Raw genomic sequence first — 15,904 nt, 5'->3', positions numbered from 1 at the left:
ATCATAGTTATTTTAATTAAAAAAAATTAAAATAAAAAATTTGATAAAATAATATAATAATATTTTAATTATCTTTAAATTTATAATTTTTATTATCTTAATTTAAAAATAATTAAAATATTACTTTATTAATTTTTCCGCGTTAAAGAAGTTTTATCCATTTTAATTTCTATTCCAAACTCAACAAAGAAAATATTTGAAAAGAAACTAAAAGAGTACAAAGAAGAGGACCACTAAAAAACAAAGAAAAGAAAAGAAAAAGATACAAGCTAAGGTGTCCACCACCATGAACATGATCACATTACATGACGTATCTTCAATCTCCTTATTAAATATAATATATTAATATCGTCAACAATCATTATTATTGATCCGTTTCCAAGAAGCTAGTTATTAGAAACAGAGACAGATAAGAGTGGGGGAAAGAAAGCAAGGAAGAAAATGGCGATCTCAACACCAAGAAGAGAGCTCTTCATAGATGGAGAGTGGAAAGCCCCTCTCCTCAACAACCGAATTCCAATCATCAACCCTTCCACTGAACTCATCATAGGTTTGTTTCCCTATTCCATACACTCTTTCCTCCTTTTTTTTTTCTTTTACTGTTACCATTGCATTGCAGCATATGGTTCACATATCAGTACTTTGGTTATTTACGAAATATTTAAGGAATTTTAAGATCAAGAATAAATTACAATTTTTTTACTAAAGTATCATTAATTAATAACAAATAAATACAGCTCCAATCCATGACGGATTAATCTTTTGTATTGTGAAAAATTAAAAAAATATCACTTTTTGGATCAAATTCTAAATGAAAATGAGTAAAATAAAAAAATAAATAGCCAATCATTCTTAAATTAAGACGATAAAACTCACAAACAATAAAAAATTATAAAGTCAAAAGTAATTAATTTTTTATTTTATCACTTTACTCATTTTTTGTTTATTATATATTATATCAATAATCACATATAGGCATATAGGCATAATGTAAGATAGCATCATCGTAATAATCATTTGTATAACTTTTGTGGCAAATAATGCAAATTAAATTGTTATTTCAGGGGATATCCCAGCAGCTACTAAGGAAGATGTGGAACTTGCGGTGGATGCTGCAAGAAGAGCACTGTCTCGGAACAAGGGAAAAGATTGGTCAACGGCTTCTGGCTCTCTTCGTGCTACATATCTTAGAGCCATTGCTGCAAAGGTTGCATCTTGCAATGTTTTTTGTTTTCACTATTTTTGTTATTGAAAAATTTTGGGGTATGAACCAATAAAGTCTTCTGAAATTTAATATGAATCAATTTAGTCCATAAGATTTCAAAAATAAATGATGTTATTTTCTAAATTTTAGGAACTAAATTAATTCACGCCTAGAATTTTAAATATCACCTAAACATTTTCTCAAAATCGTGTCTACTTTTTTTATTGTCTCAGGGTTAGATCTTACCAACCATGCCAAGGATGAGTCAATCTTTGGCTTTTTGGAAGCAAGGAAAACGTGCTCATTTTTAACATTTTTATTGCTAGAACTACTTAAGTTGTTGGATTAAAAACATAGTTAAAGTGGAAGACTCAAGACAGCAATAAGCGAATTACTTTATTGTGTTAATATTAAATTACTTATTATCACATTCTTTTTATGAGACAATCTAACAAAGTAATAATTTCTTATTAATTGCTTAGCTAATTGATACAATAAGCAGAGCGTGGGGTGATGGTGAAGGGTAAGATTTGATGTGTGAGAATAAGAGAATTAATTCTTGTTAATAGTGTGATTGACCCATGTTGTAACTTGTAATCTATGGATTTCATGAGAACTCACTTTTGTTTGTGACAGATAACGGAGAAAAAGGATGAGCTTGCAAAGCTTGAAGCTACTGATAATGGGAAACCGCTTGATGAAGCAGCAGCCGACATGGTAATATTTGACAAACTGGCAAACAAACAATGATTGATGTGTTTTCAACTACAGAGAGAAGTAATAAAATCACTATACCCATGAAATTAAAGGACAAAAATTCACATGCTATAATAAAAATGCTATAGGGAAGTCCAGTGCACAAGCATCTCGTGATAATGCAATAATTACATTAGTGTCTGACTCCATGGCTTGAATCCACAATCTTGAAATCATAAGAAGACAACTCAACCAATGTTCCAAGAAATGCTATAACATACCCACAAAATTTTATTCATTTGTCAAATTTATCTAAAATATGGGTAATTTTGCGACTCACATTTCTACTTAAATTTGGTACTTCACTCATTTATTTCATTTTGTTGTCGGGAATTTTACTTTTTATTTTTGTGTTGTAGGATGATGTTATTGGTTGTTTTAGCTACTATGCTGAACTTGCTGAAGGGTTGGATGCAAAGCAAAAGGCACATGTGTCTCTTCCTATGGAGAACTTCAAGAGTTATGTGATCAAGGAGCCAATTGGTGTTGTTGCGTTGATTACTCCATGGTATCTCTTGCTCCTTCATTTTAATTTCCTATTATATTTTTTCAAAAAATTGCTACATAAAGTTATATACGATTTTTGTTGTTTCTCCAATATAAATTTTGTGAATATTAGTTTTTGACTTTGGCTCATGAAACACGTGGAAAATTGGATACCCCTGCCAATTTAGTTGTGAAATGGTTTTGGACTTTCCAAAATCATTTTCAGTTTAATTGAATATGGTAAAAAAAATATTCAATTGAGCACCTAGTGCTGTAAAATTAATCAGAAATTTGATCCTTGTTACGGTTTATTACATAGGTAATCATTTCATTTACAGCCTCAGTTAGTCAGTTAGTCACTTGACATCCATATCATTTATAATTGTGTAGATATGAGATGCCAGAGTACACTAAGATTAAAATACACTTGGACTGTGATGGTTGTAATTCAGTTAGTGGCAGTTGTAACATGGAAACTAGTACTTGAAATTGCTATAGTAGCTTGCTGAACAAGCTACTCTACCTCCTTTACAATAAATATATTGTAAATATAATCACAGTTTCACTTTCAGTTCTCTTGTAGTTTATTTTTCTAACAACTGAATCCTAATAAATAGAAAATATTTAATTTTCAGCTTAGTAGTCACTTTAGTCAATAATTTTTGTCATTTTAGTCTTCAAAACTTAGTTAAAATTAGTCCCTTAAGCTCTTTTCCATCTTAAAATCGTTTGTGTGTTAGTGACGTCGCATGCCACGCATCATCGCCAGTGTGCCACGTGACACTTCAATGACTTATGCTGAAATATAAAGATTAAATTGAGCATTTATTCACTGGTAATTGATGTCTTGAATGAAAAATGAAATGATGAGTTAAATCTTTTGTAATAGGAACTATCCATTGCTAATGGCGGCATGGAAAGTTGGTGCTGCTCTGGCTGCTGGTTGTACTGCAGTATTGAAGCCATCTGAACTGGCATCTGTGTATGATCTCAATTCAATTCTCACAAATCTCAACTATCACTAACTTGATTCTTTATTGGGCTTTCTTCTCATGTTGTATTATTATTTACGATTTTAGGACATGTTTGGAGTTGGCCGAAATATGCAAAGAAGTAGGTCTTCCAGCAGGGGTGTTAAACGTGATCACTGGATTAGGCACTGAAGCCGGGGCTCCTTTGGCTTCACATCCTGATGTAGACAAGGTGAGATTGAGTTTCAGTTATTACTTATTAGCTTACATTAGCAGCTAATGCAATTTTATGTGTGTTCAAGATCCGGTCTAGCCCAAAAATTTATATGTAGCTATAAAGTCAAGTTTAAGTTTGTATTATTAATCCCGCACAATATTTGGGTCTGATATGGGTCACAATTTGGATAGGCTTGTCTTAGTCCAAAATTATATATTTCTTTCAAAAGTATATTCTATTTAATAAATAATTTTTGGTATTAGTATTGTATAACATATTTTAGTTTTAATTTTATATCTGATTTTAAAATGTCTAAACTTATATATATATTGATTTAATATCAAACTAATATGGTCCAATTCAAATTGGTTTGGAAGTGTTCACCTAGCATATCCAAGAACTTGTACCATAGTGCATGCTTTTTGCTGATGACATCATCATTTTGGGAGAATCAAGAGAAGATTTTATTTAGAAACTAGATTTGTGGGGAGAAGCTTTAGAAGTGTATGGTTTGCACAAAAACTGTATTAAGACATAATATGGAATGAAAGGTCGCAGGAGGAGGGGAAACACTAACACAAAAGCAAAAATTGGAGAAAACATCCTACCACAAGTAAAGAGATTTAAGTATCTTTGGTGTATTATAATGGATGGTGGAGAAATCAAGAATGGTGTAAAACATGGGATTCAAGTAAACTGGTTAAAGTAGCGGATTGTTTCTAGTTTTTTATGTGACAAAAAAGTACATTTATTACTTAAGAGTAAATTTTGTCATACTGTGATTCGGGTGGGTTTCGTGAGAAATAGATTAAGTAAAAAATAATAGTTAAGGTGAGAGATTAGGGGTAAGTAAACTTGTGAGGAAGACACTTCTGTTAATGGCGAATAAACAATACAAGAACTAATAGTGAGGAAGAGAGGTGGAGAACAAGTGTTGAGACCTCCACTAATGTCACAAGAGGATGAATGAGTTTTGTTTAAAGTGGACAGGAATGGTTTACAGAGAAGAGAAGCTCTCAGAAGAGGATGAAGGTGAAGGTGAAAAAGTGAAAGTGAAGGTGAAGGCGAAAGTAAAGGGTGAAAAGGGTTTCAAGGTCTGTGAAGAAGATGATCAAGGTGAAAGTGAAAAGTGAAAAGTGAGAGTGAAGGATGAATGATGAAAAGTGAAGTCTGGTTGTAAGTGAAGGTGAAAGGTGAAGTCTGGTTGAAGGTGAAGGTGAAAAGTGAAGTAAAGGATGAAAAAGGTTTCAAGATTTGTGAAGAAGAAGATGATCAAGGTGAAAGTGAAGAGTGAGAGTGAAGGATGAAGGATGAAGGATGAAGGATGAAGTAAAAGATTTCAGAAAAGAAGCTCTCAGAAGAGGATGAAAGGGTTGCTTACAGAGGTGGCTTGGGATCCTTTTTATAGTGTAAAACCATGATGAAGAGGACACCCCTTGGCCAATAGTTTTAGTATGATATTTGGTTTACTGCTCTTTCCAAAATATCTTTAGGTACTCCTGTCACTAAAGTCTTGTCAACTGAAAAGGTAGGAAGTTGATTCCCACACGTTAAACTAAAGCTCCTGACATGTGACATTAGTGAAGGGACATCTAGTTTGGTTTTCTTTCAACTAGATGACACCTTTACACTCCAAATTCAACCAATCCACTTCCATCAATATAGTTCCCACTAAAGAGAAATTCAACTCCTCAATGTGTTCTTTTGGGTTCCATCCTTTAAGCCCAATACCTTTAAGAGGAACTTAACTCTTTTTTGACCATGTTTGTAGGTCATTATAAAAATTAATTATGTACAAAAAAGGTTTATATTTTTAGTACACAATCATATGCCCCCATGCAGTCTTTGAGGGTACAAAGTATTCCCTCAAGCTGCATTAAACTTTTTTGTACTCACAGAACAAGAATAAGTTTTTTTTATTAATATATCATAACTCTAAGGAATCAAATCTCCCCTCTTTTATTGATTTTTTGTCATAATGAAATATGTATTTGTAAATATTATAATATTTAAATATAAATATTTCTGTGTAATATGAATATAATTATGTACTCATAAAAAAATGAATAAAAGAATATTATTGTGCAAATATTTTAAATATTAATAAAATAAATAAATAAATAAGATTAGTAAATAAATATATTCATAATTTATTTGTATGAAAAAAGAGGGATGATTTGATTTAATATAATAATTTAATATATAAGGAAATAAGAAGGGGAGAAACTCTTACCCTTTTAATTGGACGCGTTTTAAATTTGAGTACCTGAATTTGGAGAGACACATAAGGAGAGAGAACACCTGGAAGAGTAGGGGAGAGGTGTTCCTCATCATATCTGCTAGGGCATTTTTTACACAGCGCAGTATCATCACTGCTATCACCACCACCATCCAAATCCTCTATCTTCTTCAACTATTGGGAGTTTTTCTTAGGGTAAAGGACACTCCCACATTCAACTTCGCTCTGTTCTTTTTATTTGGTAAGACCCTTTTTCTTCTTTTCTTGTTTTTGTCTTAACCCGTCTCAGCTCCATGTATATTGGGTTGCTAATTTTGGAGTTAGCTATAGGGATTCTTTGATAAAGATCTTTCTTCTTACAACTTTGGATGTTATATCCTCATTTGTATACGTTTCCAACGAAGTCACAAATAAAAAAGAAATTGAATTAAAATTATGAGCAATGTTCATTTGTAACCATAAATATATATTTAAAAATAAAAATAATTTATTTTAATTAATTTTTTTTTGCAGGGAGAGTGTATGATTTTAAGAAAAGCAGTAGCCATTTTTTTCTAGGCCAAAAAAAAAAGGAAGGTACCCATAACTTTCTTGCCCTATTTATACTCGACTCTTTTTAGGAGCTTGGAGGGTGGGACACTTCACTTTTTTGAAACAGTTCCAAAAAAAAAGGAAGGTACCCATAACTTTCTTGCCCTATTTATGCTTAACTCTTTTTAGGAGCTTGGAGGGTGGGACGCTTCACTTTTTTGGAACTATTTTGTACTGCAAATTTCTTAAGATGCATCACTCACATTTTGAGTGTATGATTGCTAAAGCAGTTTTCTCATGTATTGCAGGATGCTTGCAGAATAATATAACATAAATATTGGCTCTTGATAAAGAAGCCTTTTGGAATTAAAATCCTAACTCCTAAAATTGAAATTAGGCATGGTACCTCTTAACGTACTTGAAATTGATGGGGCCGGTGGTTGTTTCATGATCCAGGTCCAGCAGGATGCAGTGTCCGTTGGGGTGTACTTCAGAAACGATGTAAGGACCCTCCCATTTGGGAGCCCATTTTGGTAAAGGCATCTTCCTCATTACTGCGTCTACTGATTTTAGTACCAGATCTCCTTCTAGGAACACCCTGGACTGAATGTGCTTGTCATAAGTTAATGCCAGTCTCCGGTGATATTCTCTCATCTTGCTTCCCACAACTTCTCTTTTTCCTTCCAACTCTTGCAACTCAGCTTCACGATCCTTTGACTTTTAGAATACGCGTCAACTCCCTACAAGTAACTGGGGTGTTCTCGTCTTCCTCCATATTCTTCAGATTCGCGAACAGAGGTGGTGAGGGGGTTCTATACCTCGTTTGATCTCTAGCCATCACGTCGAAGTGTTCCTCCCCAGTGGAGTCGCCAGATGATTCGGATGGATTTCGTGAGAAATAGATTAAGTGAAAAATAATAGTTAAGGTGAGAGATTAGGGGTAATGAAACTTGTGAGGAAGACACTTCTGTTAATGGCGAATAAACAATACAAAAACTAATAGTGAGAAAGAGAGGTGGAGAACAAGTGTTGAAACCTCCACTAATGTCACAAGAGGATGAATGAGTTTTGTTTAAAGTGGACATGAATGGTTTACAGAGAAGAGAAGCTCTCAGAAGAGGATGAAGGTGAAGGTGAAAAAGTGAAAGTGAAGGTGAAGGCGAAAGTAAAGGGTGAAAAGGGTTTCAAGGTCTGTGAAGAAGATGATCAAGGTGAAAGTGAAAAGTGAGAGTGAAGGATGAATGATGAAAAGTGAAGTCTGGTTGAAAGTGAAGGTGAAAGGTGAAGTCTGGTTGAAGGTGAAGGTGAAAAGTGAAGTAAAGGATGAAAAGGGTTTCAAGATCTGTGAAGAAGAAGATGATCAAGGTGAAAGTGAAGAGTGAGAGTGAAGGATGAAGGATGAAGGATGAAGGATGAAGGATGAAGTAAAAGATTTCAGAAAAGAAACTCTCAGAAGAGGATGAAAGGGTTGCTTACAGAGGTGGCTTGGGGTCCTTTTTATAGTGTAAAACCATGATGAAGAGGACACCCCTTGGCCAATAGTTTTAGTATGATATTTGGTTTACTGCTCTTTCCAAAATATCTTTAGGTACTCCTGTCACCTCAAGTCTTGTTAACTGAAAAGGTAGGAAGTTGATTCCCACACGTTAAACTAAAGCTCCTGACATGTGACATTAGTGAAGGGACATCTAGTTTGGTTTTCTTTCAACTAGATGACACCTTTACACTCCAAATCCAACCAATCCACTTCCATCAATATAGTTCCCACTAAAGAGAAATTCAACTCCTCAAGGTGTTCTTTTGGGTTCCATCCTTTTAACCCAATACCTTTAGGAGGAACTTAACTCTTTTTTGATCATGTTTGTAGGTCATTATAAAAATTAATTATGTACAAAAAAGGTTTATATTTTTAGTACACAATCATACTGCTATTAGACCAGCTATGTTATATGGAACAAAGTGTTGGGCAAACAAAAGGTGAGCTTAAAAATGAGTTTAGTGTGGCAGACACAAGGATACTTAGATGAATGAGCTGTCAAACACTCACAGAATAAGGAACAAGGATATAAGAGGGAAGTTGGAGTAGTTCTTATTGTTGTAAAGATTGTAGAATCTCATTTCAGGTAGTTTGGATATGTGGGGAGAAGATTGGCAAAGCATCTAGTTTGAAAGGCGGATCAGATGGAAGATAGATAGGTGGCGAAATGTAGAGCAAAATCCAAGATCATATACGAGGTGGTCAAAAAAGATATAATGTAAACAATCTCATTATAAACATGATACATGATAGAGTACAATAATGTCATTGCACTAGCTAGTGGGATAGTTTTGTTGTTGTTGTTGTTGTTGTTCAGATCTTTATAAATAACCCAATAAAAATGAGATTTAGATTGGTGCAGGTCTAGCCCGACCCTGCCCATGTAGACCCCTTCTATATCATGCAAATTTAGCTGAGTTTGTAAAGGTACTATGTTGTAAATGATATTTTTTATTTGTTGCAACAGATATCCTTTACTGGAAGTTCTGCAACTGGAAGCAAAATTATGCAAGCTGCAGCTCTGCAAGTCAAGGTATTTATTTCTAAGAAGCAATAGTTCTACCTATTCAGATATATAAAGAAGAATGCAAAATGCACACCCCAGAAGAGATTGGAAACATGTTTTTTTTCAAATTTATTTTTCCAAGTTCATGTGATATAGATTTATGATTTCTTGGCAGCCTGTTTCACTAGAGCTTGGTGGAAAAAGTCCAATTATTGTTTTTGACGATGTTGACATTGATAAGGGTAAGTGACTTCTCAAGTATAGTTGATTTGTTACTCCCTGCATTTAAATACATTGATATTTTAGTGTACCAAAAAAATGAAAGTCATGGTTTATTAAAAAGGAGAACGTAATTATTATGAACATCTTTTGTCATTGTAGAGTCATGAGAAAATCTTACATGATTAAAACATACTATCATATACAATTTGATATTTAATTTATGAATCACTTATATTGTCCATGATTTAATTTAAATAGTTGCTGAATGGACCATGCTGGGCTGTTTCTTTACCAATGGTCAGATATGTAGTGCAACATCTCGGCTTATTGTCCATGTAAGTTTTGTTAAATATAAAACTATTCATGTTTTTTTACCCAACAGTTTAAACTTGTAGAATAAATGGTTTTACGAAAAGCTTAATCGATAAATTTTACTCCATTTTCATGAAGCAGTTGTAGTTTTGGTTTTGCTTCATAAATGGGAGGATGGGAATGTTGATACTTACGTAGATTCTTGTAGAATTTTGTCTTCTAACTTTGTAGGAATTGTGTTTACCTTTTTCTTTTTCTTTTTTTGAATTTCTTAAAACAGACACTTTGATTGTTTCAGGAAAATATAGCAACAAAGTTTTTGAATAGGCTTGTGGAATGGGCTAAAAACATCAAAGTTTCAGATCCCTTGGAAGATGGTTGCAAATTAGGCGCCATTGTTAGCGAAGCTCAGGTATGTTATGTTAGGCTCCTCCTGTTCTTCTTATTTTAATAAATAAGGAAAATATTTATTGTCATATTCTCCATTTACATTTGTTTTTAGGTGATGGTTCCTCTTTGGTTCTGTTACACTGCTTATGTTTGGCTCTTACTTGGCTTGTTAAATTTCTTATGAATTCTATTGTCTAACATCAGTGTTTAAACAACTTCGAGAAACAAAACTTTCAAATTCTCACTACAGATATGATACATGATAGTGCTCGATAGCGTTGTTTGATCCATATAGCCGACCCCATTTAGCGGGGTAAGGCTTTGTTGTTGTTGTTGTGATTGAGTTTGAAGTAGCATTTAGAAAAATTAAGGGAGGAGAAAAAACTGAAAATGAATTAAGTTTTAATATATAGGAGAAAGGAATTATTGCCTGGTTGACTATATTTTTCAGATATTTATCTTTGACAATTGTTTGTGTAGTTCCTATGGTTCAGATTTCTTTCTAGACTTGTAACCTGAAAACAATTTAAATAATTTAAGCATTTATTAGGAATTTGGATCCTCTAAATTTTGAAATGTATGATTGATTCAGTATCAAAAAGTTCTCAAGTTTATTTCAACTGCTAAGAGTGAGGGTGCAACAATTTTGACCGGAGGGTCTCGCCCTGAGGTATGATATTACCTTCCGATGCTTGCAATTGGGAATGTCTTTGAAGAATTTCCTGTCTCTGAATTATTGATGGCATTTGCAGAATTTAAAGAAGGGTTACTTTGTTGAACCAACCATTATAACTGATGTGAGTACCTCAATGCAAATTTGGAGAGAGGAAGTTTTTGGACCTGTGCTCTGTGCCAAAACATTTAGCAGTGAGGAAGAAGCCATTGAACTAGCAAATGATACCCAGTGAGTTCATGACCATTATTTAATTTTCTGCAATCTTATAATGATTTGTTAAGATTGTGTTTGGGTGAGGGTGATTTTTAATTTGCTGAAAATCACTTAGGGGCAAATTGAATTACTTTGTTCTTTGACAGCTATGGCTTAGGGTCAGCTGTGATGTCAAATGATCCAGAAAGATGTGAGCGGATATCCAAGGTAAGAATGTTCTTAGATTACCATAATATAATATTTACAAAACAAAATAATCCGATTCCAATAGTTGAAAATAGTATACAACTTTATGTTTTTATTTTTTAAACAATTTTTTCTTTTTCTGCAGGCTGTTCAGGCTGGAATTGTATGGATCAACTGTTCTCAACCAACTTTCATTCAAGCCCCATGGGGTGGCATTAAACGTAGTGGGTTTGGTCGCGAATTAGGAGAATGGTATGCTCTTAATTTTTTCAGTAATGCTAGGGAGGCAAAAATTAAAGTTATTTTTTTAATTTAACATCAATAATATATAACATCTATAATTATATATTTGTTCTAAAATAACACAATTATTCTAGTGATAATGAATGAACACTAAATAAGATAATTTTGGAATATTTGGGCTCTTTTTTTATTATTTTCCAAACATTATTGTAATTTTTATGAGTGTCTTAGGCGTTTGAGGTATTGCCGGAGTTAAGAAGACGAAAAGAAAAGTTTTAAAGAATAAAATGGACTCTACTTTATACATGAAGTCATTCTCTATATTCCTTTATTTTCTATTTAAAATCTCAACTTACAAATACGCTTCAGTTCAACTACTGCATAAGTAAATTTGAATGTCCTTTTTAATATATATCAAAGTAAGAGGCTTGCCTTGCTCTAATCGGACCTAAGCATTTTTAGTGACTAATAATTATTTAAGTACAGATGCGGTACTTCAGAAGTATTTGGATTTTATTGAAAATTTGATTTGATTCAGCACACAAACGTAGTCAATGCTAGACACATGCGGCATTCATCTATTTTGACCGTTTTATCATTTGAGAATATGGATCTGATTTTCTGTTTTCATTTTTTATACTTTCTTTTTTTTTTTTTTTTTGTTAGGGGACTTGATAATTTCCTGAGTGTGAAGCAAGTCACAAAGTATATTTCTGATGAACAGTGGGGCTGGTATAAGTGTCCTTCAAAGATGTAATACCATGTAAATTGGTGATATAAAATTCAAGTTCTAGATCTTTTCATGGAATAAGGTGTGGCCCATTCAAAGTTGTGATTATGATCTAATAATAATATACGTATATTTATAATGTTTTATGGGCTTGCTGACTGTGATATTGTTTTCTTTATTTGACTTATAGTTAAGTACTGGGTTTGTAATACTCTTTGGTACATGAATAATGAGCATATGAGAAAGTACCAACAAAGGTTTTTAGAGTAATAAATGTGGATAAGTTAATTTAAATTAAGATTTTTTTTATCTTAATTATAAAGATTAATTTAAAAATAGTGTGTTCACATATGTTATTTTCAAAATTAGCATCAACATGATCATGTCTACATAAGTCACCAGCCCAATACAAATATTAAGCCACCTTTTTTAGAAGACCTCCATAGTAACTCTCATAGAAAATCAACAAAACCAATTGGGCCCAAAACAAATAGTTATCGGACATCCCTTTATGTTACTACAAATTTCAACATGATGTTCAAAATATTTCAGACGACACAATTCCACTATCTATAGAATACACCCACAATTTTTTATTCACTATTCTTATTATATGTTATTTTGTTTGTTGAATTCTTTGGCTTTTTATATTAATTTTTCTTATTTTATTGAGTTCCTCCTAATTAAATTCGATTATTTCAATGTCCAAAAATACAAATTTAAAACTCAAAATTAAATCAACAACTGTACTATCCATATTCAAAAGTCTACAAACACTAAATAATAAAAATTAAAGTGATAAATTTCAAAAGCACATATGTTAAATGCATATAACGATTTCTTCTATTACTTAGACCAGTTCTACTACTACTATTAAGAGTATTTAAATATTTAAAAAATATTTGAATACCTAAAAAATATATTATTGACATAAAAATAAAGCATTTCGAATACTTCAATAAAATGTTAAAAAATTTTTTATTGTGTAAAGATTATAGTAACAAATATATTTATTATTAAATTAATAAGTTTTATTTAATTTTTGATATTTTATCCTTAAATCATAAAACATGTAAAAAATTTAAAAAAATTAAATTTTGTGACAAGTTAAAATATTAAAAATAAATTAAAATTATTATATTCATAATACATATATATCGACTAAAGTATATGTTATTTAATTTCTATAAGGCGAAAATATACATTATAAAAATGGAATTTTCTCTGTGTTTAAACTTAGTGAAGTACTCTAATTTTACTACCGGATCATCGTGTTTACTACTGGATCGTTGTGTTCGGGCATAACACCCTTAGCATCCTCCCTAGTAAAAGTTATTGCATGCAAGTCGAGTATTTCAGTTTCCTCCCCTATCTGATAAATCTCTTTTAGATGTCTTTTATGAGAGAATTTTGTAATTTTTTCTCCTATAAATCCTCCAACAATCATATGGATATGCCTCTCAAGAGTTCGTTGTGGTCGGTCTTCATCTCTCTTTCTTCTGCTACTGTTGTCCAACCTTCTCACCAGATATTTATCCAATCGACCATCTTTAGCTAACTTTTCAATCACAGTTTTGATGACGTAACAATCGTTGGTAGAGAGGCCGTAGATTTTGTGGTATTCGCAGTCTGATGGATTTCTCCCTTTCTTACTTTTAATGGGCATGGGAGGTGCTATCTATTCAGAGTGGGAGATCTCTCTGTAGACATCAACTTGTTAGACTCGCAAAGGAGTGTAAGTGTGATATCTTCTAGGCTTGTTTGACTTATACCCTTCTTTTTTTCTTGGTCTCCTTCTCTTTCTCCCGAGGCTGGTATTGGATTTTATTCTGGTCCAACCCAATAAGAGCCAGAGATCCATCAAGCAAAATCGCGTCCCGTCCGTACGATGAGACGCCCATCAGGTGCCCCGATCTCCTCTAAGGAGATCTTGACAGCTGGTGGAATCTTCTGAAGGACTAGGCCCTAGCAGAAGGAAGGCCCACCCAAACAAATAGCGATAAAGAAAAGAGACTTATCCCTCTCCCCAGATACGTCATTGACAAACCCCAATTTGACGGTTTGTTTTGCCTTGAATTTAGAACATTTTGATAACCTTTTGTCACATTTAGCCTAAGAATTAGCATGGTTTTGTTATCTCTTCCATGACTGTGCTTAAGTGTAAAAACATACTTTTTAAGCCTTATTTTGGCGAATTCTAGTTTCTGTTTGATTCCATAAGATGCCTTGATGTGTTTGCTAGTAATTCCAGGGTTGAAATAGGCTAGGCATGGATCAAAGGAAGCAAGGAAGGAAGCATACAAGTGGAGAGAAGCATAAAAAGTCAAAGAAGCAAAGTCAGCCATGCACGCGCACGCGCACAAGGCGCTCGCGCGCACATTGCAGAATCGACCAGGGACGCGCACGCGTACCATGCGCGCACGCGCCGATGCTGGCACATGACCTCATTAATGCAACACGTGCCTGGCGATTTGAGAGGGTTTCTGAACCCATTTTTGGCGCCAAATTGCTAAGGGAAAGGAATAAAAGGATGAAGGATTAAGGAGAAGGCATCATCATTTTTCATCACTTTCATACTTTTCATACTTTAGGTGTTAGTTACCAATTAGTTTAGTTTTATCTTTGTAATTAGTTTCTAGAGAGAGAAGCTCTCTCTTCTCTCTAGGATTAGGATTAGGTTTAGGTTAATCTCCCTTCTTAGATCTAGGTTTAACTCATGCTTTGATTCACTTTTCATTTACCAATTCTTAATCTTCTCCTCTTCCTCTTTCTAGATGTGTGCTTTAATAATTGTAATTCTTCATTTTGTTTTGGATATATTGTTGTTCCTTGGTTTTCTTTCAATAATGCAATTTGAGGTAATTCATGATAATTGTGATTTCCTTGATTGTTGTTGTTAATTCCTTTCAATAATTGTTGTTAGATTTCATTCTTGTTGTTGATTTACTATATTTTTCTTTTGTGCCTTCCAAGTGTTTGATGAAATGCTTGGTTGGATTTTAGTATAGATTTTGTTCCTCTTGGCTTAGGTAGAGTAATTAGTGACACTTGAGTTATCTAATTCCCTTGTTGATTGATAATTGGATAGATTGCTAATTGATTTGAAAACCTCTAAAGCTAGTCATTCCTTTAGGAGTTGATTAGGACTTGAGAAATCAAATCGATTCATCCACTTGACTTTCCTTTAATTAGTGAGGGTTAACTAAGTGGTAGCAATGAACAAGTCTCATCACAATTGAAAAGGATAACTAGGATAGGACTTCTAATTTTCATACCTTGCCAAGAGCCTTTTATAGTTGTTAGTTTATTTTCATTGCCATTTACTTTTCATGCTTCTTATCCGAAACCCCAAAATAACTCATAACCGATAACAAGACACTTCATTGTAAGTCCTAGGGAGAACGACCCAAGGTTTAAATACTTCGGTTTATAAATTTTAGGGGTTTGTACTTGTGACAAACAACTTTTTGTATGAAAGGATTAGTGATTGGTTTAGAAACTATACTTTACAACGAGATTTCATTAGTGAAATTCTAAACCGTCAAAAATCCATTCGTCAAAATGGCGCCGTTGCCGGGGATAATTTTTAGGGGTTTGCATGAAGGAGAAATTGGAAAATTCGGTGGAAAAGGAGGAGTCCAATTTTGTGTTGGAACAATTGGAGAAGCCTATAATCATTGAAGAAAGGAGAGAAGTGGTTGAAGATCTCGGAGATGTTGAAAGTCCATGGGAATGTAGCATCATGGAGAACTCTTCCAAGAAGCTTGATATTGATGTTGAGGAGGGCGCGCAATCTCCAAGACATATCATCGTTGGAAACTTGGAAGCGGTTTATCAAGAAATGGATTCAATCATGGATGAATTTCTCTCTACAATGGGATCCCCTCCCATTGGATATAGAGTTGAAAGTATAAAAGAGTGTGCACAACCTCCCATACCCTTAGTGAGCTATGAGAAAGAGAGCTACCAAGAGGAAAATGTTAGC

At 33.4% G+C, this 15,904-nt stretch overlaps 1 protein-coding gene across 2 annotated transcripts; it reads left to right on the top strand.

The window, feature by feature from the left end:
- Positions 1–227: 227 nt before the first annotated feature.
- Positions 228–12,193, top strand: LOC107643930 (aminoaldehyde dehydrogenase 1, peroxisomal). 2 transcript variants are annotated; one of them, XM_088487823.1, is made up of 16 exons: positions 358–550; positions 1,065–1,207; positions 1,841–1,921; positions 2,320–2,468; positions 3,336–3,428; positions 3,526–3,649; positions 6,861–6,905; positions 8,909–8,974; positions 9,123–9,189; positions 9,428–9,504; positions 9,780–9,893; positions 10,464–10,541; positions 10,624–10,775; positions 10,907–10,967; positions 11,092–11,198; positions 11,856–12,193. In XM_088487823.1, exons 1-16 carry the CDS (start codon positions 442–444, stop codon positions 11,944–11,946), a joined length of 1,557 nt encoding a protein of 518 aa, XP_088343949.1. In that variant the 5' UTR covers positions 358–441; the 3' UTR covers positions 11,947–12,193. The 2 variants fall into 2 exon arrangements, with proteins under 2 accessions (XP_088343948.1, XP_088343949.1); XM_088487822.1 differs by lacking the exon at positions 6,861–6,905 and having other exon boundaries at positions 228–550.
- Positions 12,194–15,904: the final 3,711 nt, after the last annotated feature.

Source organism: Arachis ipaensis, chromosome B5 (genome assembly GCF_059453495.1).
Source record: "Arachis ipaensis isolate K30076 ecotype BB chromosome B5, ASM5945349v1, whole genome shotgun sequence".
Classification (NCBI taxonomy): Eukaryota; Viridiplantae; Streptophyta; class Magnoliopsida; order Fabales; family Fabaceae; genus Arachis; species Arachis ipaensis.
The sequence above is the reverse complement of the archived record's forward strand: the minus strand, read 5'-3'. Positions and strand labels throughout refer to the sequence as shown.

Bases quoted from the DNA above. Each gene is read 5' to 3' on its own strand.
- LOC107643930 (XM_088487823.1), top strand. From the start codon at position 442: ATGGCGATCTCAACACCAAGAAGAGAGCTCTTCATAGATGGAGAGTGG. The intron at 6,906-8,908 runs GTAAGGACCCTC...TTGTTGCAACAG, and splicing joins GGGTGTACTTCAGAAACGAT to ATATCCTTTACTGGAAGTTC. The intron at 10,776-10,906 runs GTGAGTTCATGA...GTTCTTTGACAG, and splicing joins GAACTAGCAAATGATACCCA to CTATGGCTTAGGGTCAGCTG.